General features: G+C 62.5%; 1 protein-coding gene across 5 annotated transcripts in view; it reads right to left on the bottom strand.

Annotated features, from left to right (window-relative positions):
- Window positions 1-428: 428 nt before the first annotated feature.
- MYL3 (myosin light chain 3) overlaps window positions 429-24,048 on the bottom strand; it is a gene marked incomplete at its 5' end in the record, with an annotated part of 36,289 nt that continues 12,669 nt past the window's right edge. For 2 of the 5 annotated variants that reach the window (XM_081106354.1, XM_081106351.1), the window contains 6 exons: window positions 431-633; window positions 773-813; window positions 901-978; window positions 2,178-2,351; window positions 2,992-3,141; window positions 3,275-3,302. In XM_081106354.1, the coding sequence (XP_080962480.1) occupies window positions 785-813; window positions 901-978; window positions 2,178-2,351; window positions 2,992-3,124 (414 nt within the window). In that variant the 3' untranslated portion in view covers window positions 431-633; window positions 773-784. Of the gene's footprint in view, window positions 634-772; window positions 814-900; window positions 979-2,177; window positions 2,352-2,991; window positions 3,142-3,274; window positions 3,303-5,173; window positions 5,318-24,048 lie in introns of those variants that run through there. The other 3 variants (XM_081106350.1, XM_081106353.1, XM_081106352.1) reach the window with 3 other exon arrangements.

Below are 24,048 nucleotides of genomic sequence, written 5' to 3'. Positions count from 1 at the left end.
GCTGGGCCTCAGGTTCCCCGCCTGTGTCACGGTGGCTCTGGGCCCCTGGCTCCCTCATGGCTGGTTACGGAATGAGAAGCTCACAGTGCACTGGCATCTCTGTATCTGGGGCCACCGCAGGGCTGCTGTCTCCATAGGGGAGGGGCACAGAGCCAGGGAGGGCACCCAGGCCTCTTCCAGGTCAGCCCTGCTCCTCACCCAGTGCCTGGGGGGGCAAGCTCACAGGGTTGACACACCAGATGGGGCCGTTTTGATCGGATGAGGGTCGATGGGGAGGTTTGGGTCTGTGCACAGCCTTTCAGAGGACTCCCTTTGCTGTGTCCAGGGCTCACTGGCTCATAGGGTTCAGAGAAGCCAACCAGAGGGCCCCAGAGAGGGAGGAAGAGTGAGAGCAAGGAGGGGGAGGGGAGGAAGGAAGGCAACAGGAAGGGAGGCAGGAAGAAGGCATTTATTCACAGCCCCAGGGCGTGGTGACAGTCCCAGGTGCATGTGGCCTGACAGGCGGGAGGCAGGGGGAGGGGGTGCTGCAGAGCTGGTGTGGGGCCTCCACGGCTCCCTCCTTCCCGCAGCTCCCGGCCATCTGCCACCGATGCCAACATCACCTGCTGTCCCAGCAGGGCCTCCCTGGGCTCCCTGAGGGCAAAGGGGGCAGCAGGATGTCCACTGGGAGCGGAGCTGGTGCGGAAGGGGAGGCGGGGCAGGGGTGGATGGCAGAGCGTGAGGGGGCACAGGCTGAGGCCAGCAGTGGGGCCAGCAGGTCTGAGGGGCTCACCTGGGGGTAGGCTCAGCTGGCCATGATGTGCTTCACGAACGCTGGAGGGAAGGGAGGCGAGTACAGGTTCGGCCCCGGGCAGCCTGGGCCCCAGGACCCCCCAGGAGGCTCCCTCCCTCTGCGCCCACCTTCATAGTTGATGCAGCCATTGGAGTCTTCTTGCCCAGCCATCAGCTTCTCCACCTCGTCCTCTGTCAGCCTCTCGCCTGGGGGTGGGAGCGAGTCAGCACCCTCCGGGAGGGAAGGGAGGACACTGGGCCTCTGCCTGCGCTTTGCCTCCCCATATGCCCACGCCCCCTCTGGGCACTGACGTTGTAGCTCCCCAGGCCCTGGCCATGACCCTCGTTTTTGAGTCCAGGAGAATCAGTGACAAGTCAAAAAGGGCAGGGCCTAGGTGTGGGCCTGGTGCCCCTCGAGCCTGGCTCTGTCCCCATGAGGCTGGTGGGGATACAGCTGGGGTCCGGGGAGCAGGTTGACTATGGAGGGGACTACTGTTCCCCAGGGCTTTGGGTCAGGCACCTTCCTGTCTCGGTACTTTTGTGTGTGCTGTGCTATTGCCCCCTGGAATGCCAACTGCAGTTTCTCCCACCCCCAGCCACACGCACACATACACACACACTCACATACACACGTGCACACATACTCACATACACACGTGCACACATGTGCACACACACACGTGCACACATGCACACACATGCACATACACTCATGCACACAGTAGCACATACTTATATACATACACACATACTCATTCACACACATACTCATACACACATGCATACACAGGCACACACAAACGTACACAAATACACACATATACATAAACACACTCTCACACTCATGCACACACTGGCACACTCATACACATACTCATACATACACACACTCACACATTCACTCACACACACGCACGCACACACACTCGTGCACACACTAGCACACACTCACACTCACACATAACCCTAGAGACCAGCACAGGTCTGAGCACACAATAGGTGCTCAATAGCATCTGCTGCGGGAGAAAGTCTGTTTCAGAAGGAGGCACCCCTGCCAGCCAGGCACCTGACAGTGGGGTCAGGATGCCCAAGATGCAGGCACGTGACCTACTTGGCCACTCAGGTGACGTGGCTCTGGGTCTTGACCTTGAGGCAGTGAATCCCAAGACTGAGCTGAGCCTCCTGGGTGCCCCCACTGTGCCCCACCTGAGCCCAGAGCTGTTCCTGTCTCCCTCGGGTTCTGTGAACAGCACCAACACGCTTCCTCTAGTCCCATAAGTGTCTAAATCCCCCCCATTTCTGTCCCTCGCCATAGAGGCGCCTTGACTGTCAGACCTGGGAGCAGGTGACCAAGTGGCTCCTCCTAGGATAACCCCCCAAGGAGGAGTGGGGGCGGCTGCCCTCACCCAGCGTGGCCAGCACGTGGCGGAGCTCAGCGCCCATGACCGTGCCGTTGCCCTCCTTGTCGAAGACCCGCAGCCCCTCGACAAAGTCCTCATAGGTGCCCGTGTCCTTGTTCTTGGCGATGTGCTGGAGCATGGGCAGGAACGTGTCGAAGTCCATCATCTTGGTGTTCAGGTCTGTGGAGAGAAGGTCCGGAGTGCCGGCAGACCCTCCCTCGGCCCCCACTCCCCACCGCACGCCGCCCCACGAGGCACTTCACGGGCACCAGAAAGGCGTTCGTCACACAGCCTGTTCTCGAGGGGTTTGCTGGGGTGGCACCAACGGGCCTCGCCCAGCACCTCCGCCCTCCTTTGCGGAACAGCCCTTGCTGGTGCCATCACCTTCTAGACCCCACCCTCTGCGCCTGCGGTTGGTCAGGAGCAGCTGAGCCAGTGGAGGCCTTGCCTGGGCTTGTGAACTCCTCCTCCTGGGGGCAAAGCAAGCAGCCCTCTCTGGCCAGTGTGGCCAGGGCAACTGGCCCTGATCCACAGAGAGATGACCAGGGGCCCAGGAGGGCAGAGGGAGCCTGGTCTGCATGTGGTCAGTCCCCGAGGACCCGGAGACCTGGTGCATCAGCCTGGGGCCAGGGGGACAGAAGCCACTGCTCCTCGCCACCTGTCAGCTTCCCCCGAGACCAGCCCATGTCCTCGTCCAGGCAGTGGAGGCCAGTGCACAGCAGGAGGTTCCCGTGCGGCCCCCCCGCATGTGGCAGCCCCACCCGCAGTCTCAGGGAACCAGCACTAAGGGGGAGCTCTCGGGGGGGGGGGGGTGTCCGACCTTCCTGCTTGGGCTTCCCCAGGACGCGGAGCACCTCAGCCTGCGTGGGGTTCTGGCCCAGCGCCCGCAGGACGTCCCCGCACTGTCCGTAGGTGATCTTCATCTCACACTTGGGCGTGCGGTCAAACAGCATGAAGGCTTCCTTGAACTCTACCGGGAAAGGGCGTGAGCTGTGGACACCCCCGGCGAGAGCCCCCCCGCTCACCCACACCTCTGGCAGGACTCTCAGACGGGGGGCCCCAGGCCCAACCCTGCAGCCCCAGGGTCACGACCCCCCACTCACCTTCAATCTGCTCCGGGGTGAACTCAATCTGAAAGGAGACCCCAAAGATGCCTCAGAGGGTCACTCTGACCAGACCCAGACCTCAACTCCTCAGCCGCCCTACCCTTCCCCATTTCTGCACCCCGGCCTCCATCCCTCGGGACCTCCGACTGTCTACCCTGACACCCCCTGCCCCCTTGTCCTCCCCACCCGCCAGCGAGGGCCTTCGCTCTGAGTGGACCCCAGCCTCGACACCTGGTGGGAAGTGGTGAGGATGGAGGCCTGGTGCCCTGAGCCCCCAGCTCAGGGGGGGCTGACCTGCTGCCCCTGGTCCTGGACAGATGTGCCTGAAGCCACAGATCAAACCAGCCTGGCTTTGCCACCCACCATGCCTGGGCGCAGGGGGCAGGACTGGCCACAGGAGTGCGAAGGGGGGCTCAGCTCAACAGGGTGTGTGTGTATGTATGTGTGTGTGATGTGCATGTGTGCATTCATGTGCGTTCACACGTGTATTGATATGTGCCTGCCCCTCACAGAGCCCTCCAGGCTGGGCATGGTTGCTCATGTGGCCCTGCCTACACCTGGGTCCTGCACACCCCACCCAGGAGGGCAGGGCAGCTCCCCACCCCCCCAGGCAGCACAGCAGCCGGGGCCACCTGAGGCCAGAAGGCCTCCTGGGACCCGCTCTCCTCCTGGTCTCCCCCTCCCCACCCGATACCAGGTCTATTTTTATCACTGGCCCAGGTCAAGGTCGCAGGAGGGACAGGAGCTTGGGGGAGGGGAACACGACTGGCACATCTCCCGCTGCGGCTCCCTCGGGCCCCACCAACCTCCTTAGAGCACAGCAGTGAGAGGAGCACCTTGCCTGCCCCTGCCATGGAGCTGCCCGGCCCGCAAAGCTCTCTCCCCAGGAAGCCTGCTGACAAAGCCTCCCCCTCACCACCCCTCACCAGCCCTCACCACCCCTCACCACCCCTCACCAGCCCTCACCAGCCCTCACCACCCCTCACCACCCCTCACCAGCCCTCACCAGCCCTTCACCAGCTGAAAGTGGGGTCAGGGGCACATGAGGGGCCTCACTGTCCCCTCCTTGTAGAGGGGAGTGTGCCAACCTCAGATCCGTGAGCTTGGACAAGGGCACCATGGGTCCAGGGGAGCCTTGCCAGGGGGCTATGGACAGCAGCCAGCGGCCCGAGGGGTGAGGAGGAGGGCCACTGCCCGGTCCATGGCTGCGAACACCAGACCCAGAGCAGGGAAGGGATCCGCACCCGCGGCTCCTCCCAGCAGGAGTGGGTCTGTGCAGAGGCCTGAGGGCCTGAGGGCCTGTGGGAGCCCGAGGGGCTGGGGGGCAGAGGCGGCGGGGGGCAGGGTGCGTGCCGCTCTGCCTGCCGATGCCACAGGTGGGAGTCACGGCTGCTCCTCCAAGTTTAGCCTCCGAAGAAGCCTCCCAGCCCGGAGGCCTCCTGGGACCACTGGTCACAGCGTGAGCCCAGCTTCCTGCCTGTACCCCCGTCTCCCCACCTCAGAGCTAAGGCCCTCCAGCCCTGGGGCTCGGGCACCTGGCAGGGGTGGGTCTGACCCAGCCTGGGCAGGGCCTTGCTTCCCCTGGTCTGCCCCACGCTGGACAAGGAGGCTCCTGCCTGGCAGCAGGGTGGGGGCGGCGGCTCCAGGATCCCCCAAGGATGTGAGCGAGATCCAGGGAGAAGGGCGAGGGAGAGTGAGGCTCCAAAACCACCAAAAGGACACTCCCTCAGCGGCAAGGGGCGTCTGCTGGCTGCCCTCCACCCTCCCGCCCAGCCCGCCTGATGCCCGAAGCCAGGGCTTGTCTGGCAGAAGCTTCCAGCGTGAGCTCCCTGCTCCCTTTCCAAGCCCGGCCTGTCCCTGGCCGTCACTCTGCCCTGACCTTCCTGCCACACCCACCTTGACCTTGGAGGCATCAAACTCGTTCTCCTTGGGGGGCTCGGGCTGAGGGGCCGCGGGAGCGGGAGCCGCCGCCGGAGCCGCCGCCGCCTTGGGGGCCGCCTTGGCCTCCTCCTTCTTGGGCTCTGGCTTTTTGGGAGCCATGGGGGCCGTCAACACCCAGAGGGGCGAGGAGAGAAGGAAGCAGAGCCGGGTAGGGGCGCCTCCTGCCCTTGGCCTTTATCTGGTCTGGGCACTCGTGCCCCCTGCCCCACCCCTGCGTGCACAATGGGGACAGGGCCATAAAAGGACATTGGCCGGCTCAGGGGCTATTTTGGGGCCTGGGGAGGGCATTGTTCAGGCTCAGGAGCTGTGGGGAGAGGGAGGGCTGTCCATTCCCCCCAATCACCTGTTGAGGAGGGAGGGGGAGGGGAGGACAAAGGCCTCTGCTCAGCACACAGCACACCCTGAAAGCACCGCCCAGGCCCAGCCAGACCCTGCACCCAGCAGGTGCAGAGGCCGCCGAGTGTGTGTGTGCCGTGTGCCGTGTGGAGGCAGGAGGACTCGGATCACCTGAGGCCCCTCTCCAGCTCAACTTCCCACCTGTGCACCGAATCCCCAGGTGTCTGCCCGCGCAGAGTGGGGCTGTACGGGGGTGGGCTCTGTGTGTCCGTGGGGAGGGGTGGGTCTGTGCGTGTTTCCTGGGTGTCTTTAGGGGTGGGTTCCGTGTGCGCCAGTGCCGTCTCTGTGTGTGTCACGGCTCTCGGGCAGCTGCAGCCCCAGCCATGAGTCTGTGGGTCCAGGAGCACCCCGAAGGGCTGCAGAATGCATGCCTCTGTCTGGAGGGGGCCCAGGGGGGGCCAGCCCAGCTACCAGCCCACAGCCTCCAGCCTCAGCACTGCCAGGCCCTGAGGCCGTTTCTGTTTCACTCTCGCTTCTCATCGCCTCTCCCACAGCCCCACATGCCACAGGCTTGTTTCCCGCCAGGCCCTGTCCGCGCTGCGCCCTCTGCCCGACGCCCTTGCCTCACCTCTGCCAGGTGCACCCCAGGCCTGGCTCACGGCCCCCTCTTCCAGGAAGCTCTCCCGGATGCTGCTCCCAGGCCCCCCATTTCCCTCTGCCAACCTTTCTGGTGGGGACCTGGACGGTCCGCCTCTCTGAGGGACCCCAGGGGGTGGGTGAGGATTGCCCCGGCTGCCCAGGTTGGGATGCTCACCCCTAGTTCCCACCTTCGTGCCCACCCTGGAGGGCCCAGCCCTCTGCACCAGCAGACAGAGGGAAGCCTGGCTGGCCACCGCTGGGGAGGGGGGCAGGGAAGCTGAGGTGGCCTGAGGCCCGTCCAGGCGCATACTGAGAGCAGGGACATCTTGCAAACACTTTGGGCCCCATTCCTTGCCCAGTGTCTGGAGGGAGCGGTGCAGGGGGTAGGAGGGAGGTGTCCCTGTTATTTTTAAGTGCCTGGAGCCTTTGATAGAAACTTCAGAGGCAATGCCCCCCCCCCCCCCATCCCAGACCCCTGGGACCGTCCTGGGTGTGAGGCTGGGGCTGGAGCCCGAAGGGAGATCTGCAAGTGCCCCACCGCCACCTGCTGGGCCCGTCTCTCTTCCTGTCGCTCAGCCTCCTGAGGGGACAGCAGTCCGGGGGGTGGCCCTCCGAGCTGGGACACGGGACGTTCCTCCCACATCTGGAGGCAGCGCATCCTCCATCTGGAAACCTGACGACATCCGGTGCCGGGGGAGCAAGTGTTTCGCTTTCTTCCAGATGTTTGGCGCGAGGACTGAGAAGGAGGTGGGAGGGGTCCACAGAGATGAGCCAGAAGGGCCACAGGAAGAGCGGGCAGCCCCGGGGACACACACAGAGGCCGCTGGTGGCCCGCCTGTGGCCCAGGCCCGCTGACCCTCCGCACACCCGCCGGCTCCACCCCTCCACTCCCAGCGGGGGACTTGCACAGGGTCCCCCAGACGCCCCATCGCATTTTGTGTTTTGTTTTTTGCTGTTAGTCCTCACCCGAGGATATTTTTCCATTAATTTTTAAAGAGAGTGAAAGAGAGAGGGACTGACCGAGAGAAACATCGTTGTAAGAGAAGCACATCGATGGGCTGCCTCCTGTACGTGCAGAGCAGGCCCCGGGCGGGGAGGAGCCTGCAACCCAAGTACGTGTCCTTGACCGGAATCGAACCCCGGACCCTTCAGTCTGCAGGCTGACGGTCTGTCCACTGGGCCACACCTCATTTGCGGACACACCACCCTCCCTTGGGAACCACCGGGGATCGAGGAAACAGCAGTGGGTGCGTGACACAGGCCTCCGGGCCCCAGTTCTGCCACACACGTGGACAGGCTCAGGCGCCCAGCAGAGCCATACAGCCCACCCTCCTCTGCCTGTGGGGTCGTGGAGAGGGGGGTCCTGGTCCCTCTCCTTGGTGCCAGGGCAGGTGTGGTCCTGCGGACGGGACACCGTGCACAGAGCCCTCTGCCACTCCCCCGCCCGGGCTCAGGTGGAGGCTGGGCTGGGCCTTGGTCTGAGCCCTGCTCCCGGGAGCAGCATGGCCCAGGGCTCACCCATGAGACCCATCAAACTACAGCTGACACCACACCCCAGGCAGGAACGCCACCCCCGGGCGGCCGGCAGGTTTGGCTGCTGAGGCCAAGAGCCAGGCAGGGGGCGGCCAGGTGGGCAGGCAGGTGGACTGAGAAGGCGGGCAGTGAGAGAGGGAAGGGTGGGCAGCAAGGACAGCCCACACCAAGGCTTGGCTCTCATCTCTCCCAGGTCCCAGCCGGAGCTCCATGTGCTTCAGGAATGACAGCCCAGCAGGCAAGACCCAGGCAAGCCCTGGGGGTCCTGGGAGCCCAGGGACTTGGGGAGGGGCCTGGGTCCTACCCCTTTGGCTCTTCCAACTCATGTCCGGGTGGTGGTCCCGTCTGGGGCCACATTCGAGAGCCCTTTCCGGGGGCGACCACCTCCTCCGGCCACACGCACAGCTAAGGGAAAGCTGGGAAGATGTGGGCCTGATTTCTGAGGACCCTGGGAATAGAGGCAGGAGACCCCCAGCCACACTGGCCTGCTTCCAGGTTCTACCAGCCTCCCTGCCTTTGTACCGACTGTTCCCTCCCCTGGGGACCCGGGGCTTAGGCCCCGCTGGTGTCTGTGACACACCGCCTCCAGGACCTGCCTCCCCAACCCTGCACACCCTAACATGAACTTGTTTCTTTTTTTTTTTTTAATTAAATCTTTATTGTTCAGATTAATACATTTGTTGCTCTTTTTTCCCCCCATAACTCCCCTCCACCCAGTTCCCACCCCACCCTCCACCCTCACTCCCCACCCACTGTCCTCATCCATAGGTGCATGATTTTTGTCCAGTCTCTTCCCGCATCCCCCACACCCCTTTTCCCCCCCAAGAATAGTCGGTCCATTCCCTTTCTATGCCCCTGATTCTATTATAATCACCAGTTCATTCTGTTCATCAGATTATTTATTCACTTGATTTTTAGATTCACTTGTTGATAGATGTCTATTTGTTGTTCATAATTTGTATCTTTACCTTTTTTTTCGTCTTCCTCTTCTTAAAGGATACCTTTCAGCATTTCATATAATACTGGTTTGGTGGTGATGAACTCCTTTAGCTTTTTCTTATCTGTGAAGCTCTTTATCTGACCTTCAATTCTGAATGATAGCTTTGCTGGATAAAGTAATCTTGGTTGTAGGTTCTTGGCATTCATCACTTTGAATATTTCTTGCCACTCCTTTCTGGCCTGCAAAGTTTCTGTTGAGAAATCAGCTGACAGTCGTATGGGTATTCCCTTGTAGGTAACTGAGTTTCTTTCTCTTGCTGCTTTTAAGATTCTCTCTTTGTCTTTTGCTCTTGGCATTTTAGTTATGATGTGTCTTGGTGTGGTCCTCTTTGGATTCCTTTTGTTTGGGGTTCTCTGCGCTTCCTGGACTTGTAAGTCTATTTCTTTCACCAGGAAGGGGAAGTTTTCTGTCATTATTTCTTCAAATAGGTTTTCAATATCTTGCTCTCTCTCTTCTTCTGGCACCCCTATAATTCGGACGTTGGTACACTTGAAGCTGTCCCAGAGGCTCTTTACACTATCTTCATATTTTTGGATTCTTTTTTCATTTTGCTTTTCCGGTTGGGTGTTTTTTGCTTCTTCGTATTTCAAATCATTGACTTGATTCTTGCGATCCTCTAGTCTGCTGTTGGGAGTCTGTATAATATCCTCCATTTCAGTCAGTGTATGCATATTTCCAGTTGGTCCTTTATCATAACCTCGAGGGTCTGACTAGATTTCTTTTTTCTTTTTTTTTTCTTTAAATATATTTTATTGATTTTTTACAGAGAGGAAGGGAGAGAGATAGAGAGTCAGAAACATCGATGAGAGAGAAACATCGATCAGCCGCCTCCCGCACATCTCCCACTGGGGATGTGCCCGCAACCCAGGCACAATCCCCTGACCGGAATCGAACCCAGGACCCTTCAGTCCGCAGGCCGACGCTCTATCCACTGAGCCAAACTGGCCTTGGCCTGACTAGATTTCTTGAGGATCTCACTACATTTATCGGCGGTCTCACCAGTCTTTTTGAGGGTCTTACTAAATTTATCGGCGGCTTCAAGAAAGTTCTTGAAAAACCTTAAAAGTGTGGTTTTGAACTCTACATCCAGTAGTTTGCTTTCCTCCATTTCTGTCATTTGTGTCCTTTTTCTTTGTCTCCGCATTTTTTATGCTTCCCTGTGTTGATACAGTGGTTTTCTGTGCTAAGTGTCCTCTAGGACCCAGTGGTTCAGCCTCCCCAATTACCTGAGGAGGACACTCTTGGTGCACCCCTTGTGGTCTTTGTGCACAGTCTTGTTGTAGTTAAGCCTTGATTGTTGTAGGTATCACTGGGAGGGATTGACCTCCAGGCCAATTGACTGTGAGAATCAGCTGTGTCTGCAGTGGGGGAACTTCTGTGCTGGAGACACCCCTATGGGGCAAGACTTGCTTCAATGGGGCTTTGGTGCTCACTGAGTCTTCCCACTGAGTGTGTCCTTTATGGATCCGAGGAGCTGCAAACTGGATGGTCCCACTCTGACCACTGGGCACACTGGCTCCTGGATCTCTAGGGAGGTGCTAATCTAGCCTCTGCCTGAGGCTATCCAGCAAAAGCCTCCCTGCAGGGCTTGGGTGGGGCGGGGCCCACGGGATCAACAGGGCGGGGCTAGCAGTTATGGCTGCTCTCGGTCCAGCCCTCAGAGGCCCTCTTTCTCAGTGTCCCTGCAATCGCTGCAAGCCCCTCCGAGAGAAAGCTGCCCTCGAGTTTCGACCGATGCCAGACAGTCCCGCTTCTCCCGTATGAGTCTGGGCCCCCAGAGACTCGCCCGGAACTGGAGCTCAGAGCCTGAGACTCCCTCCCAATTGAAAAAGACAACCGTGCCCTCAGCCGCCAGCCCGCTCCGCGTGCACCTCTGTACCTTTGTATTTTACTTCCGCACCACACCTCCTCTGAGTCTCGGTATGCTTTTCTCTTTCCTTCTAGTTGTAGAATTTCCACTCAGCCAGCCTTTCTGTGGTTCTGGATGATGTCTGTTCCATCTTTTAATTGTATTTTTGAAGTGGTTGTGCGAGGCAGCAAACTCCGGTGTTTACCTATGCCACCATCTTGGTTTCTCCTGAGCTTGTTTCTTTGTTACTGTGTTTATTTGTAAATTTTTTTATTGATTTCAGAGAGGAAGGGAAAGGAAGAGATAGAAACATCAATGATGGGAGAATCATTGATCGGCTGCCTCCTGCACGCCCCCTACTGGGCATCGAGCCTGCAACCCAGGCATGTGCTCTGACCAGGAATTGAACCATGACCTCCTGGCTCATAGGTTGAAGCTCAACCACCGAGCCAGGCTGGTTGGGCTCATGTCTCTGATGTGTATCCGCCCTGTGAGTATCAGCTGCGTAGGAGGAATTTTTCTTCTTCCACAGCTATGTATCCCCAGCGTCTAGAACAGAGCCTGGTATACAGTAGGCATTCAATACGTGCTGGGTGAGCAAATGTCCCAAACATTTCAATGTTCCCACCTCCCCACGGGGGGCCTAGGACCCCTTGCCAAACCCCGTCCACGGAGTGGGGCTCGAGGATTGGGGAGAAAGGGCATTTGCTGACCCACGAGGGTTCTGGGACAGCAACCAGCCAGTGGCTGCTCACCTGCCACCCCCTCAGCTGGCCAGCTTGCGGAGCCACTCCCATCGCCGCTGAAAGTCCTCCCAGCAGCCTGCAGAGCTGGGCTTGACCTGTGGTGTGGGCAGTGAGACATGATGAGCAGCCAGCAGGGGGCGCAGGGGGATAGGAACTGGCCTTTGAATCCTGAACCCACACCCAGAACCCAGGACCCCTACCCAGACCCCAAACTGCAGGCCTGGAACCTGGAACCCCAAACCCAGATCCCACACTCCAGTCCCAGGAACCAAACCCCAAACTTAGAACCTAGAACCCAGAGCTCAGAACCAGAACCTACTCTAGGGACCCAGACTCTCAATCCCAGGATGCCAGACCCAGGCCTCAAGCCCAGACTCTAAACCCAGACTCCAGACCCACAGACACATGCCCCGACCCCAGGCCAGGACCCGTGGCAGGGGCTGCTGGGCTCCCAGGCTGGCACTGCCCGCTCTCTGCAGACGAGGGCGGGCGGGTGGAGGAGTGAAGTCTTGGCACAGCAGGCGAGTGTTTGGCAGACCCTGCCACATTCAGAGGGGCCTGAGGAATGTCCCTCATCCCATCAGAGCCTGTTCCCATTTGGGGAGCTCAGAATATGGTGGCCACGTGGAGCGGGGAGGGCTGGGAGGGGTGGTGAGGTCTGGCTGTCCCTGGGGCCCAGGAGCCAGAGACAGGGAAGGAGGGTCTGGCTCCCCACGTGCCCTGGTCCCCGGCCGCAGGCTCTGCAGCCGCCTGGCCCTCCCAGCCCGCCCTCCTGGCCCACAGCCCCAGGCTGGGATGCAGGCCCACACTTCCCGGAGGAGTCAGAGCGCGGCCTGGGCCAGACCCAGAGCCTAGAAGTAGGTCAAATGTTGCTGGGCAGGTCCTGGGGACCCGGAGCCGGTCCGGGCACAGGTAGGCCATGGGCTGCAGCTCACCCTGCAGGGCACCCGGGTGTGTCCACATGGACGGGAACCCACTACCCCGTGCTGGGTGCCATGAATGCAGGCCCCATGCAGGGCCCCTGTCCCTGCCCTGCTGCACAGACGGGGCCACCGACGCCCCAACTCTGGCTAGAGGTGGCATGCGGCAGCCACGAAGGCCCAGGGAGAGGAACTTGGGCACCACCCCAGGCCCCGGGAGCCTTGGGTGCAAGTTTGACTCTGAGGAGGACTTCCCAGCAGGGCCGCTCCGCCACCAGCAGGATGTGGCCTGCTTCCCGGAGGCACAGCCCAGCGCTTGGGAGATGGGAGGAGGGCCGAGGGGAGGCAGGAGCTCCTGAGGGTCTTCTGACCTAGGCTGGTCCTGGCTCCTCCTGGCCTCAGTTTCCCCATCTGTACAATGGCTACGGGGGGGCAAGGTAAGGCTGTGTTCCGAGGACAGTCGCTGCCCTGGGTCCCAGCCTGTCCTGCCACCCCCATGCCACACACAGACAACTCTGTCCTCTGCAAGCCAAACAGCCTCAGGCCCCGCCTCTGCCCACTGTGCTGACGGGACCAGATGCTCCAACCCTGCGGTTCTGGGCGGGCGGGGTGGCAGGGCCCGCGGGCTGGCAGGCAAGCCCTGGGTTTGGCCCCGGGACCTATAATCAGCCCCTGCCCCTCTGATCCTGGCCCAGGACTGACGCTCGGGCTGTGGTGTCCTGGCCGGCTGTGGCCACGGCCGCTATATTTGGGAACCCAATTGAGCAGAGGGGAGGGGTGGACAGGCAGGGGCCTCCAGGGACCAGCGCCCGTTGGGGACAGGCTGGGGGACAGCGTGGGCCAGGCTTGGTCCTTCAGGAAGGAGGACAGAGCCTTGATCTCCGGGCCCAGTCCGAAGGGCGTGCTCTCTCTGGGACCTGGTGGGGGACATCGGCCTGCCCGTGGTGGCTGGTCTGAGGAGGCAGATTGGAAATGCGTCTGGTGAACCTGAACCCCCTATTTAGTCCAAAGAGTCAGGCTGCAAGGTGGGGCCAGGTACCCCCAGAGCATGGGAAAGGGATGCGGGCTGACAGGGTGAGGGGGAGCGGAAAAGGGCCCTCAAGGGGGCAGTTTGAGGTGCAGGGGCCTGAGAAGGAGGGGAGGAGCCCCAGCCCTGGCCCTGCTCTGCCTGCGGGTCCGGCTTCCGGAGGGGCCCAGCCCTCCCCCAGCGTGGCCTGTGGCCTCCCTCAACTGCCCTGGACATTCCCCACCACTGGGCCAAACCCTGTTCTCTCCCACCAGCCGTTTCCCAAAGAGCAAATATTTATTGTCCTTGGAAGAAAAAAAAAAGAGTCCCCTTTTAGGCTCGGGGTCTGGGAACTGCTATTAAGGCCTGCAGGGGCCCCGCGGCCCGAGATGACCAGGCACCCCACCTCGGCCGGCGAGGGGGGAGGAGGCTGCACGGGGAGCTGGCCTCGGGGAGGGAGCCGGCTGCCCAGGCTGCGGGCGGGGCTCCCCAGGCCCCCATTTCCCTGAGGCTCCCCAGGACAGGTCTGAGGGCATAAACACTGTCACCACAGCATGCGGTGTGAGCGTGTGTGTGATCCTGCAGACGTGTGCTCACATGTATCCCTGGGGCACAAGGATGGGAACATGTGTGACCATGTGGGCGCCTGTCATCTCGTGTGTGTCACACGAGACCATGACCACAGTGCATGTGAGCGTGGGGGGCACTCCGGCTCTGTATGCGTGTCCATCTGTGAGCCGCTCCTCGCTGGCACGGCGCTGGGGGCATGTGGACACAACCTCTGTTGAATGGCCAATTCAGTCAAAAATGCAAGTAAATTTAGCAGGAGGGAAAAATCCCGTCCGTCAGATGGGGAGTCTGAATCGGGTGGTTGTTTGAGTGGACGGACCGACTGTCCCAGGCAAACAGTTCACGGGCGAGAGGAGGAGCGGGCGCCCGCCCGGGGCCGTGCTGCAGAAGCCGGAGCCGGGCCGGCGCAGAGACCGGTGGCACAGCCCGGAACAGACGGGACCGGCTCCGAAGCAGGGGGGGGGCAGCTCCGGGGAGAGCCCGGCGGGATGTGACTTGCAGCAGCACGTTCTCCCCCGACCCCCACTCCTCACCTGTCACTCCCTCCAACGTCCGGAAACGGACACGGAATTGGCCTCCGATGAGGAAGGGACAGGAGAGGAGCGAGGCAGTGCAGGCGACAGGAGGGCAGTGGTGGGGTGAAGAGGGGTGACAGGAGGTGACGGAGGCGATGGCAGCAGCAAGGCCGCCCTCTCTGTCCCCTCCAGATGCCCCACCTGTGGTGGCCCCACAGGTCCAGGCTGTCCCCACCCACCCCACCCAGTCCCAGCTGTGGCCTTGCCCCCAGTGGCCACATAAACACCCTCTGTGGCCCAGGGGGTGGAGCAGTGTTAAAAATGGCCCCAGCCCCCAGCCAGGAATAGTGAGGGTCCATTCTGGGACTTGCCTGTGTGGTATTTATATACCTGCCACCCACAGGTGTGGTGATGTCTGGCACACACACACACACTCAGCAAGCACCTCGCTCAGGCTCACCTTCCTCTGCTGGGTCTGCCGCCTGGAGATACCACTGGTCCCTGCCACTCTGCACCCATCTGGTCCCTTCCCACCAGCCCTGGGGCCACCAGGAGTCACACTGAAGTGTGTATGTGTGCACATGTCCACATGCACACACGTATACACCCACTCAGGAACCCTAGCCCCCAGGGCTTGAACCAAGAACAGACACAGTCCTCTGCACACACATTTAAACGCAAATCCTGGGGCTATGCAGATGCATGCTCATACATCTGTGCACACAGATCCACACACATTTGCACACACATGCTCCATTCACATGCCTTTGCACGCACACACCTCACACTTCACACCTTCTAGCTCACAGGAGAAAAAGCTCTGGGTGGGAACTGGGAGTTTTGGGAAGGAGGAGAGAGGCTGGGCCCAGAGGAATCGGGAGCCAGAGCAGCCTGCCTGGCGGAGCCTGGGTGGCTGCACGCGTGTGCACATGTGTGTGGGTGGGAATGGGTGTGCAAGGTGTTTGGGACCTTGCTGTTGCCGCCTCCTCCATTCCCTGGAAGGACACCCCCACCCTGTTCACAGGGGGAAACAGAGGCCAGAGCAGAGCAGCTGGGCCTGGAGGTCGGTGTCCCCACGTTTAGGGCTCGTGAGCCTCGCATCTGTGTTGTTCTTGGCACAGTCGGGCCAGATAAGGACAGGGTCAGGGCTCGGCTCTCGTGGGAAAGGGCTCGCTGCAAGGCTCCCGACCCATTCCTTTCCCAGATCCTGGACTCCAGAGCAGGCAGAGGGAAGGCACAAGGGAAAGGGTGGCCAGGGGGCAGGCACGTCCCCATCAGGCTGGCCTCGAGGGCAGGAGGGGACCACAGCAGATGCAGAGATTCATTCACCCAGGAATGTGGACTGACCCTCAAACAGCCCAGGGACCCAGATACAGGCCCTGGAGCGGACGGACAGGGTGGCCAGGCACCCAGCTCCCTGCACCCAGACCAGACCTTCTGCAGGGAAGCCCACAGCCCAGATGGGTGGGGAGGAGAGGCTGTTCGGGGAGACAGTGAACATTTTAGAGGACACAGCGCATCATGCCCCATCCAGAGCAGATCAAGGGTTCTGGTCCCGGCCCTCACCAACTCCAGGGCCTCTTCCCGCCGAGACCTGAGTGTTCACACCTGTACAATGGGGCGGGGCGGGAAGGGGGGGGCGGATCTTGGGTTGGCTCCCCGGTCCTCCAGCCGTCACTCTGGGGCATCCTTGGACCCGAGTCTCCTCTTTCCTGCACTTGCACCAACCTTTGCCCCTTATGCTGCCCCCAATTTAGTAAGAACCTTCCCTTGATGGTTGGGTCTCACAGGCCCCCTGGAGGAGAACTCTCTCACAACCCATGGGCTTGTCCACGGCCTCGGAGGGTCCTGAGCCCTGATTCCCTCCCTCCTCGTGGGGACACTGAGGCTCAGAAGATGAGGGGCCTCCCCAACTAAGGGTGAGAGGGGGTGAGAGGGGGCAGGGTATCTGCACTCTAAGCTCTAGCCAGTACCACCCCCCCCCCCCATCCTGCAGGGGTACAGGGCGAGATGATGGACTTTCCTACCTGGGAGGAGGCAGTGGGACCAGATCACGCAGTCCCTGCCCTCAGGGCTCACAGTCCCTCGGGACAGAGGCATCAGAGTCCTGAGTCTCACTCTGCGGGGGGGGGGGGGGGGGGGGGGCGTGCGGGCAGATCCAGAAGACCTCAGAGAGGAGGGGGCATTTGAAGGGCAGGTGAGAAGGGAAGAGAAGGTCAGTGAGAAGCAGGGGCAAAGGCGAGTGCCCATCCAGGGTTCAGGTAGCAGGCCCCCAGGACGGGGGAGCCCCCAGGACGGGGGAGCCTGCAGGACGGGGGAGCCTGCAGGATGGGGGAGCCAGCAGGATGGAGGGGCTCCAGGACGGGGGAGCCTTCAGGATGGGAGAGCCCTCAGGATAGGGGAACCTGCAGGATAGGGGAGCCCCCAGGACGGGGGAGCCTGCAGGATAGGGGAGCCCTCAGGATGGGGGAGCCTGCAGGATAGGGGAGCCCTCAGGATGGGGGAACCTGCAGGATAGGGGAGCCCCCAGGACGGGGTAGGCTCCAGGACGGGGGAGCCTGCAGGATAGGGGAGCCCTCAGGATAGGGGAGCCCCCAGGATAGGGGAGCCCCCAGGATAGGGGAGCCCCCAGGGAAGTGGCTCCTGGAAGCAGGGTGCCCAGGTCCCCAAGCCCAGCCCAGCACACAGAAGTGCTCAGTTCAAGGAGGGAGCGACCTGGTCCTTGAGACTCAGGGAGGCCTTTGGGCAGAGAAGTGGCTGAGTTTCCAGACACGTAGCTCGCTCCCTCCCTCTCCTCCCTGCAAGGTCATCACTTCCTCGCCCCTCCGCACCCCTCCCCCAAAGAGCCCTCTATAGCCCTGTCTGACTTGGAAAATGGATGGGGAGCCTGGGTTGGAGGCAGCGTGACCGCTGGTTGGTGGGGATGGCTGTGGGGAGGGGTGTTCCTGGTGGTGACGGGACACACTGGATGGTCCTGAGGCCAGAGCTCCTGTTCTCTGCACCCCTACACCAGCTAAGGAGGCCAGGAATGAAAGGGGTGCAGTGGGGTTCAGGAGCCTAAACCATGGCCCCCCATGGAGTTCACGATGGAATCTGGGGCTGTTGGGACCTCTGCTTTCTACTAGGGCCAGCAGAAGCTGGTGCAGGCACCCCACCCTCCCTGCGCCCTGTGACTGCCAGGGCCCCTCCAGCTCTGGGCCGTGTCTGAGTTATGCAGAGCCACTCGCGTTCTCTCTGGAGCCCTCGCTAAGGTGGCAACTCACCTGTCCCCCGTCAGGGCCCTCAGCCTCTTCTGTCTTTGGGAGCCTCGGTGGGGGGGGGGGGGGGGGCGGGGTGTCCTCAGGCTGGGAAGGCCCAGGGACTTGGTCTGGATGGGCTGGGTGGCCTCTGGCACGCCATTGCCCCTCTCCGGACATCGCTCTCACACACAATTTTATAAACTTCCCCAAAGTGCTTCCCCTTTCTGGCCAGTTCAGCCAACGTCCACGGTGCCGCTGGCCCGGGCTCGGTGCCGGGTGCTGGACAGCCTGGTCCCAGCCGAGATGTCCCCAGTGTCCCTGCCAGCTCCTGCCTGTACCCGCGAGTGTCCTCTGAGGCCTTCGGGGTGAGAGGAACCTGAGGCCCAGGGAGCTGGCCCCGGCGTGGCCAAGGACCACCCACCGAGCGGGTTCCTCCAGGCCAAGCAGGGCCCGGTGTCCAGGCCTGAGGGTCCCCACCCAGGTCCCAACACAGCTCAGCCAGGACCAGTGTCGAGCTAACGCCCTGCCCGCTGCCTCCTCCTTCCTGGCCCCTGGTCCCTTCTAACCGCAGGGCCAAGCGGCCTCTGGAACGCGTGCCCAGGGCCTTGGTGATATTTTGAGTTTAAGAAAACTTTGCAGCAGCAGGAGCTCTTAAAGGTTATAAATAGCATCCGCGGGAGCCCACGCTGGGAGCGGCGGAAACACGTGTCCAACAGGCCCCAGAGGGTGTTCGGAGCGCCGACCCCCGGCCCCCGCCCCCCCTCCTGCCAGAGACCCACCGGCTACTGGGGATTTTATATAGCCGCTGGAGCCGGAAGTCACACCCCACCCGGAAGGCGTCTGGAAAATGAGAGTCCCTCCCCTCCCCCATCCAGGTCCAGAAGTGGTTGGCCAGGTTGTGAGGGGCATGTGGGGCGCTGCAGAAAGGGGGCCTGGGGCGGGAGGTCTTGCTCCCACATCTCCCTCCCCACCACCAGGGTCTCCACTCAGCTGCCCAGCATGGGAACGGGACTGAGCCGACTTCTGAGCACGTCCACGCTAACCTGGCAGCGGCCGCCAGGGGACAAGCCCAGGGTGAAGAAGGTCCCTCGGAGCCCCAGTCGCGGTCCTTTCCACCCAATGCTGCTGCTGCCTCCCTTCCACTTTGGGGTCCCGCGAGGCAGTACGTCCGTGACCCCACCGGTCGGAGGGCTGCAGACTGTGACGAGCGGGGAGGTGAGCAGACCCCGGCCCCATCCAGTCCCGCGCCTCCACTTCTGTTGGAGACTCTGGTCACAGGTGAGGAAGGGAGCCTTGGAGAGGCTCAAGGGCTCCTCCCTGGTGGATGCGAGCCCACACCCACCCGCCAGGGTGTCCATGGTGAGCGCCAAGACCAGGCCTGGGGCCCACTGGGCTCGGGCTTGCCTTGAAGGCCGTACGATCTGAGCATGTGCTCTCAGTGTTTTTTCCAGCTGACCCCCAAGGTGCACGGGCAGGAGCTGTTATCCCAAAGCAAAGATCGGGAAACAGGCTCCCACCTCGTTCTTGCCCCACCTGCTGCCCGTGGCCCCCAGCAGGTCTGGGGGCGGCAGCCAGGCCTGGCGTCCAGGTGCCCTGAACCTAAGGGAGCCCCAAAGGGTTTATGGGGCTCCCAATGAATGGGCCTGTTGAGCTCAGAAGGGGCCTGGCCCGAGTAAACATGACTGGGTCTGAGCTGCGATTCTCCCCTGCCTCCTTCCCCAGGACCCAGGACCAAAATACAACTTCCTGTCCCCGGAGCTGAGGGCCAGACGTGCCCCTCAGAGCTCAGGTCTGGGCCCCGTGGAGGAGCCAGCCTGGCCCACATCGGTGGCTGGAAGCTCAAAGCTCCAGGACACAGGACCTCAGGTTTGCAGATTCAGGGGTCTGCCTCCAAGCCCCGAGTGCTTGGGCCCTTACGGAGGGCGCCCCGCCAAGCCGGGCCTGCCTTCCACGAATGGCAGATCAGGGGACTGAGGCCAAGAGCAGGGCAGGGCAGAGCAGGCGCTTGCCCAGACCCCTGGCCAGTGAGGACGGGAACAGTGGGAAGACCCAGCTGCCCACTGGCCAGTAAAGTTTAAATCTGGCCCCACCACGGGCACAGAACGGCCTGTGTGCCCTGGGACAGCCCTCGGCGCTGCCTGCTCGGAGGGCAGGAGCTCTGTCCCTGCTGTTCGTCATGTTTATTTCCAGGCCTCATTTCCCCACCTGGAGGCCAGGCCTGACGAGCTCCCTGCCTCCTTCTCCAGCCTGTGAACTAGAAAGTCCTTTGGAAATTGTCCCCAGGAGCCTGGAAGACCTGGGGAGGGGTCACCTCTGGGGATGGGGCCCGCGGAACATGCCCAGCAGCTGGGGTGGTTTGGGGCCGGCCGCCTCGCGCCGGGCACTGGGGCGGCCGCTGGAATGTGCTGAGCGGGGGCCACGTGAATCATTACACCTTGTCAGGCTGAGCCTGGGACTTCCAGGCTCAAACCAGCCGGGGCTGGGCTGGCAGAAAGGCAGCCTGCAACCAGGGTCTCCGGGCCCTGGGGTGGAATTCCAGGATCTCGAACGATATCTTCCCCCCTGTCTACCCAGCCCCCGTTCTGCCACAGCTCCTTCTGAGGACCCACCGAGGGGGGGGCATTGTGTGCTCAGCCTCTGCCTCTCCCCCCTGCAGCTGCCCCTGCCCGGCCGGTGCTGGGCCTGGGGGCACTGGGGGCACTGGGGGCCCTCCGAGAGCATTTCCTGGAGGTTCACACCGGGAGCCCAAGCTGCAGTGGGCAAGGAGTCCCATATGGGGTGGCTGTGGGCTTGGGGGGTCAGGACAAGGGCAGAAGGAGGCCCCCTGCCTCTCCTGGCTGGCAGCCATGGGCACTACCTGGAGGCCAGCCCTCTCAGAGCTCAGTCTTCCTGCCGGTAGCCTGGGTACGAGCCACCCTCAGCCCCACGGGATTTCCTCAGGTGTGCAAAACTGAAGTCACTCACCGGGGCTGTGCTCCTGTGTCGTGGTGGCCTGAAGCTGTATTTTACTTTATTTTTAAGGCCTGAAAGTTCTGAGATGTGGAAAGGACTGAAGGGGCAGACAGGGACACCACAGCAGACAGAAGGGGAGTTAGTTAGAGAGAGGCTTGGAGGGCAAGGAGCGGACCACGGGGGCCACAGACCTGAGGGGCTGAGCGGCCTGGGAGCTTGACTGCAGACCCACGGGGGGAGGGGGGAGCCCAGCCCTGGCACCTCGGGGCTGCTGCACTTGGACCCGCCTCGCCCCCCGCCAGGGTCTGGGACAAAGTCCTGGGCCGGTGTAGGACTTGGTAAAAAATCATTAATTTTTCTTTTTAAGCAAAAGCTCTGACTCAGGCCTTTTTCTTTCTTGAACAGCAACATCCTTGCTTAGGCCCGAACCACAGAAGCTGCCCAGGGCTACCCGTGACCTCCCCATGGCCAAACTGACCCTGCTCTGTGGCTCCAGGTGCTCCTTGGGAGGCTTTGTGGGCTCCAGGTGAGTGGGATCCAGGTAAGTCCTGGGGCCCCAGTGCAGCCGGGAAGGGCCAGGCCGTGGTACCCCACTGGCTAGTGCCCTGGGGCAGACAAGGCTTGCCTGCTGCCTGCGTGGGGTCATCTGGGCTCTGGTGCTCCTACAACCTGGGGCCGTGACTGTGTGGTCAGTAGGGACTGGACACCCACACCCCAGATCGCCCTGGGAGTGCTCCCTGCCTTCAACAGAGCCTCCAGGCCCCGTGCCCCAGCTTCCCGCCCTCAGTCTCCCCGAGGTGAGAACCCGGGCTTCCTGCGCAGGCCAGGGCGCCAACCAGCTGCTGCGGGGCCTCCGGTGACTCGCCTGTCGGGGGCGGGGGGGGGGTGTTTATGAGCAGCGAAATGGCTGTAAAAGTGGCACCTGGGCTCCCTCACAGCCTGGCCACCCCTCCCCTGCTGGCCCTTGACTTGAAAAGCTTCCAGGAGCCTGGAACCTGAGGATTAAGGCTTCGGTGCAGGCTCAGCTGGGTCAGAGGTCAGCCGGGGGTTAGAGGTCAGTCTGGGATCAGGGTTGAGATTGGGGTTGAGGATGATGTGGGCGAGGGCTGGGGGATGGAGCCTTGGGCTCTGCGGGCCATGGCCCCGCCCGGCCGGGGCAGGGGGTGCTCCGAGGAGCCAGGTCGGGCTGCAGGGGGTGCTCCGAGGAGCCAGGTCGGGCTGCGGGGGGTGCTCCGAGGAGCCAGGTCGGGCTGCAGGGGGTGCTCCGAGGAGCCAGGTCGGGCTGAGGGGGGTGCTCCGAGGAGCCAGGTCGGGCTGCAGGGGGTGCTCCGAGGAGCCAGGTCGGGCTGCAGGGGGGAGCCGGAGCCTCTGCCTGCCCCTGTGGAGGCCGGTGCCCACCCGGCCCCAGGGCCCTGCACAGACCAGGCCCTGCTCCCCTTCTGAGATGCAGGGGCCGTGGCTGCTCCTTCCAGGCCTGGGGCTGGAGTCAGAGAGAGGAGCCCCACAGGGACCCACCCCCCCTCCCTGCCCCACCAGCCTGTCAAATGCCATTGAAACTGACCTGAGACTGACCAGAAACTGACCTGGGCCCTGGGGCTTGCCTGTCAAAGGGCAGGCTGACTCTCCCAGTTAATGTGTGACACACACCCACCCACCCTCACGGTGGCACTTTAACCAGAAGCCTGGGGGCGAGTTAGGGGACCAGTGGCCCCACCCACCGTGGTGGAATGTCCAGCAGGGGACTCTGGGGTGAGGCACATGCATGATGGCCACAGGAACACCGTGAGGGGCCCAGAGCCCAGCAGACCCCTCTCTGCAGTCCTGTCCACGGCTTACCCTGCTCCTTCCACGTGCAAATGCTGTTTCCACATCTCCAGCTTTCCATCAGACCCAGGAAGGACTCCCCCATCAGCCCCTAGGTTGACCTCCCAGCTCCCCCAACCCCTCTGTGAATGTTGTTTTACCATCACCAAGGGAGGGGGTTGTCAGTGGTCACTGATCATCAGACTTGGCATAGAATCGCTTAGAAAGAGAGTCACAGCTGAGACCATGGACAGGCAACCCTGGAGAACCACAGGTGCTCTGGGCACCTGGGCCTCTGTCACCAGAGGGGTCACATCGTAGGGAGCAACCCCAAATCAGAGCCCCTCCCCAGCAGTGGAGGAGACGGGCCACAGGGACAAAGGGGTGTCCCTTACGCCAGGCAGAGAACCATCCTGCACAGGAAACTGCAAAGGAAGGCAGGGGAGTGAACCTGGGAGAAGCTTTCAAACGCCAGGACCAGGAACTCAGGGCGGTGGGGCGCCAGGAGAGTGTGGGTGCAGCTGGCAAGTGGGCATGTGGCTGCCAGAAAGGTTGGAACAACTGGATTTGTGGCCTTAGGACTCGGGCTTGGGGACCCATTCACATTGAGCGGGAAGAGATGGGGGTTCTGGGGAGCTCCATTTCTGCACCCGAGTCTGGGGGAGACCCCAGGGCCCATGAGTCTGGACACCATCTTCAGAGGCACTAAAACAGTAAAGTTAAAAGTGCCCGTTGAGTCAACTGGTCCACCCTTTGCTTTACAGATGCGGAAAGGGAGGCCCAGGCAGCCGAAGTCGTGGTGCCCAGAATACACAACTGGTGAGTGGGCAAGCGGAGGGGAGGGGGGCCTGTCGGTCTGAATTCTATTTCCTAGGGCGTTCCCCCCCCCCCCCCCCCCCCGCCCGTCACATTAGCTTCCTCCAGCCATCCTCAAAGCCCTCGGGTCCAGGAACCCCAGGCCCCTCCTGCGCCTCAGCTTCCCAGACTGGTACTGAGAGGCGTGGACTTGGGGTCCCAGGCCCCCTCTCCTGGTGGGCCAGGCGTCGGCTAAAGCACCTAAGCCCCGCCCTGCCCCGCCCCAGACCCCAAAGACTCCGCCCTCTTTCCCCCTAAGTGGTGGGTCCCCAGGGGCCCAGCCCTCCCAGAGCGGCTCCGGGTGTGACCGCGTGGGAGCAGGAGGCGGAACCCGCGGGTGGGGGTCTGGCTGAGCCCCGGGCCCCGCGGCCTCCAGCCGCCCGGGGTGGAGTCAGGGGCGGAGCTGGGGACACAGGGCCGGCGCCTGGATGGTCCAGGCTGCAGAGACCCGACCGGGGAGACCCGGGGGGGAGGGAGGAAGGGGCGCGAGGCCGGAGGCGCGGGCGGAGGCGAGGCGGGTCTGGGGGTCCCGGCGAGGGCGGGGCGGGGCGGGAGGGCAGCCGCGCAGCCTCCGCAGGGACCCGGAGCATCCCGAGTGGGACCCCGCGAGCCAACCGCGCGGGTGCGGGCGCCTCTGGGGAAGGGGGCCTGCTCCGCGGCTGGGCCCACGCACCGCCCGGGCCGCGGGCAGAAAAGTAACGCCCGTGCCCCCGGGGCCGAGAGCCCAGCGGCGGCCGCGGCCCGGCCGAGCCCCGGCCCGACACGCACACAGCCCCGGCCATGCCCTCCACACGCCCACCCGCCGCCGTGCGCCCCGAGCGCGGCCTCGAGAGGATGCCCGGCGGGGGCCCGCTCCCGGCACACGCC

Source organism: Myotis nattereri (assembly GCF_964212035.1).
Source record: "Myotis nattereri genome assembly, chromosome: 14".
NCBI lineage: Eukaryota > Metazoa > Chordata > Mammalia > Chiroptera > Vespertilionidae > Myotis > Myotis nattereri.
This window is presented reverse-complemented; position numbering and strand designations above follow the sequence as displayed.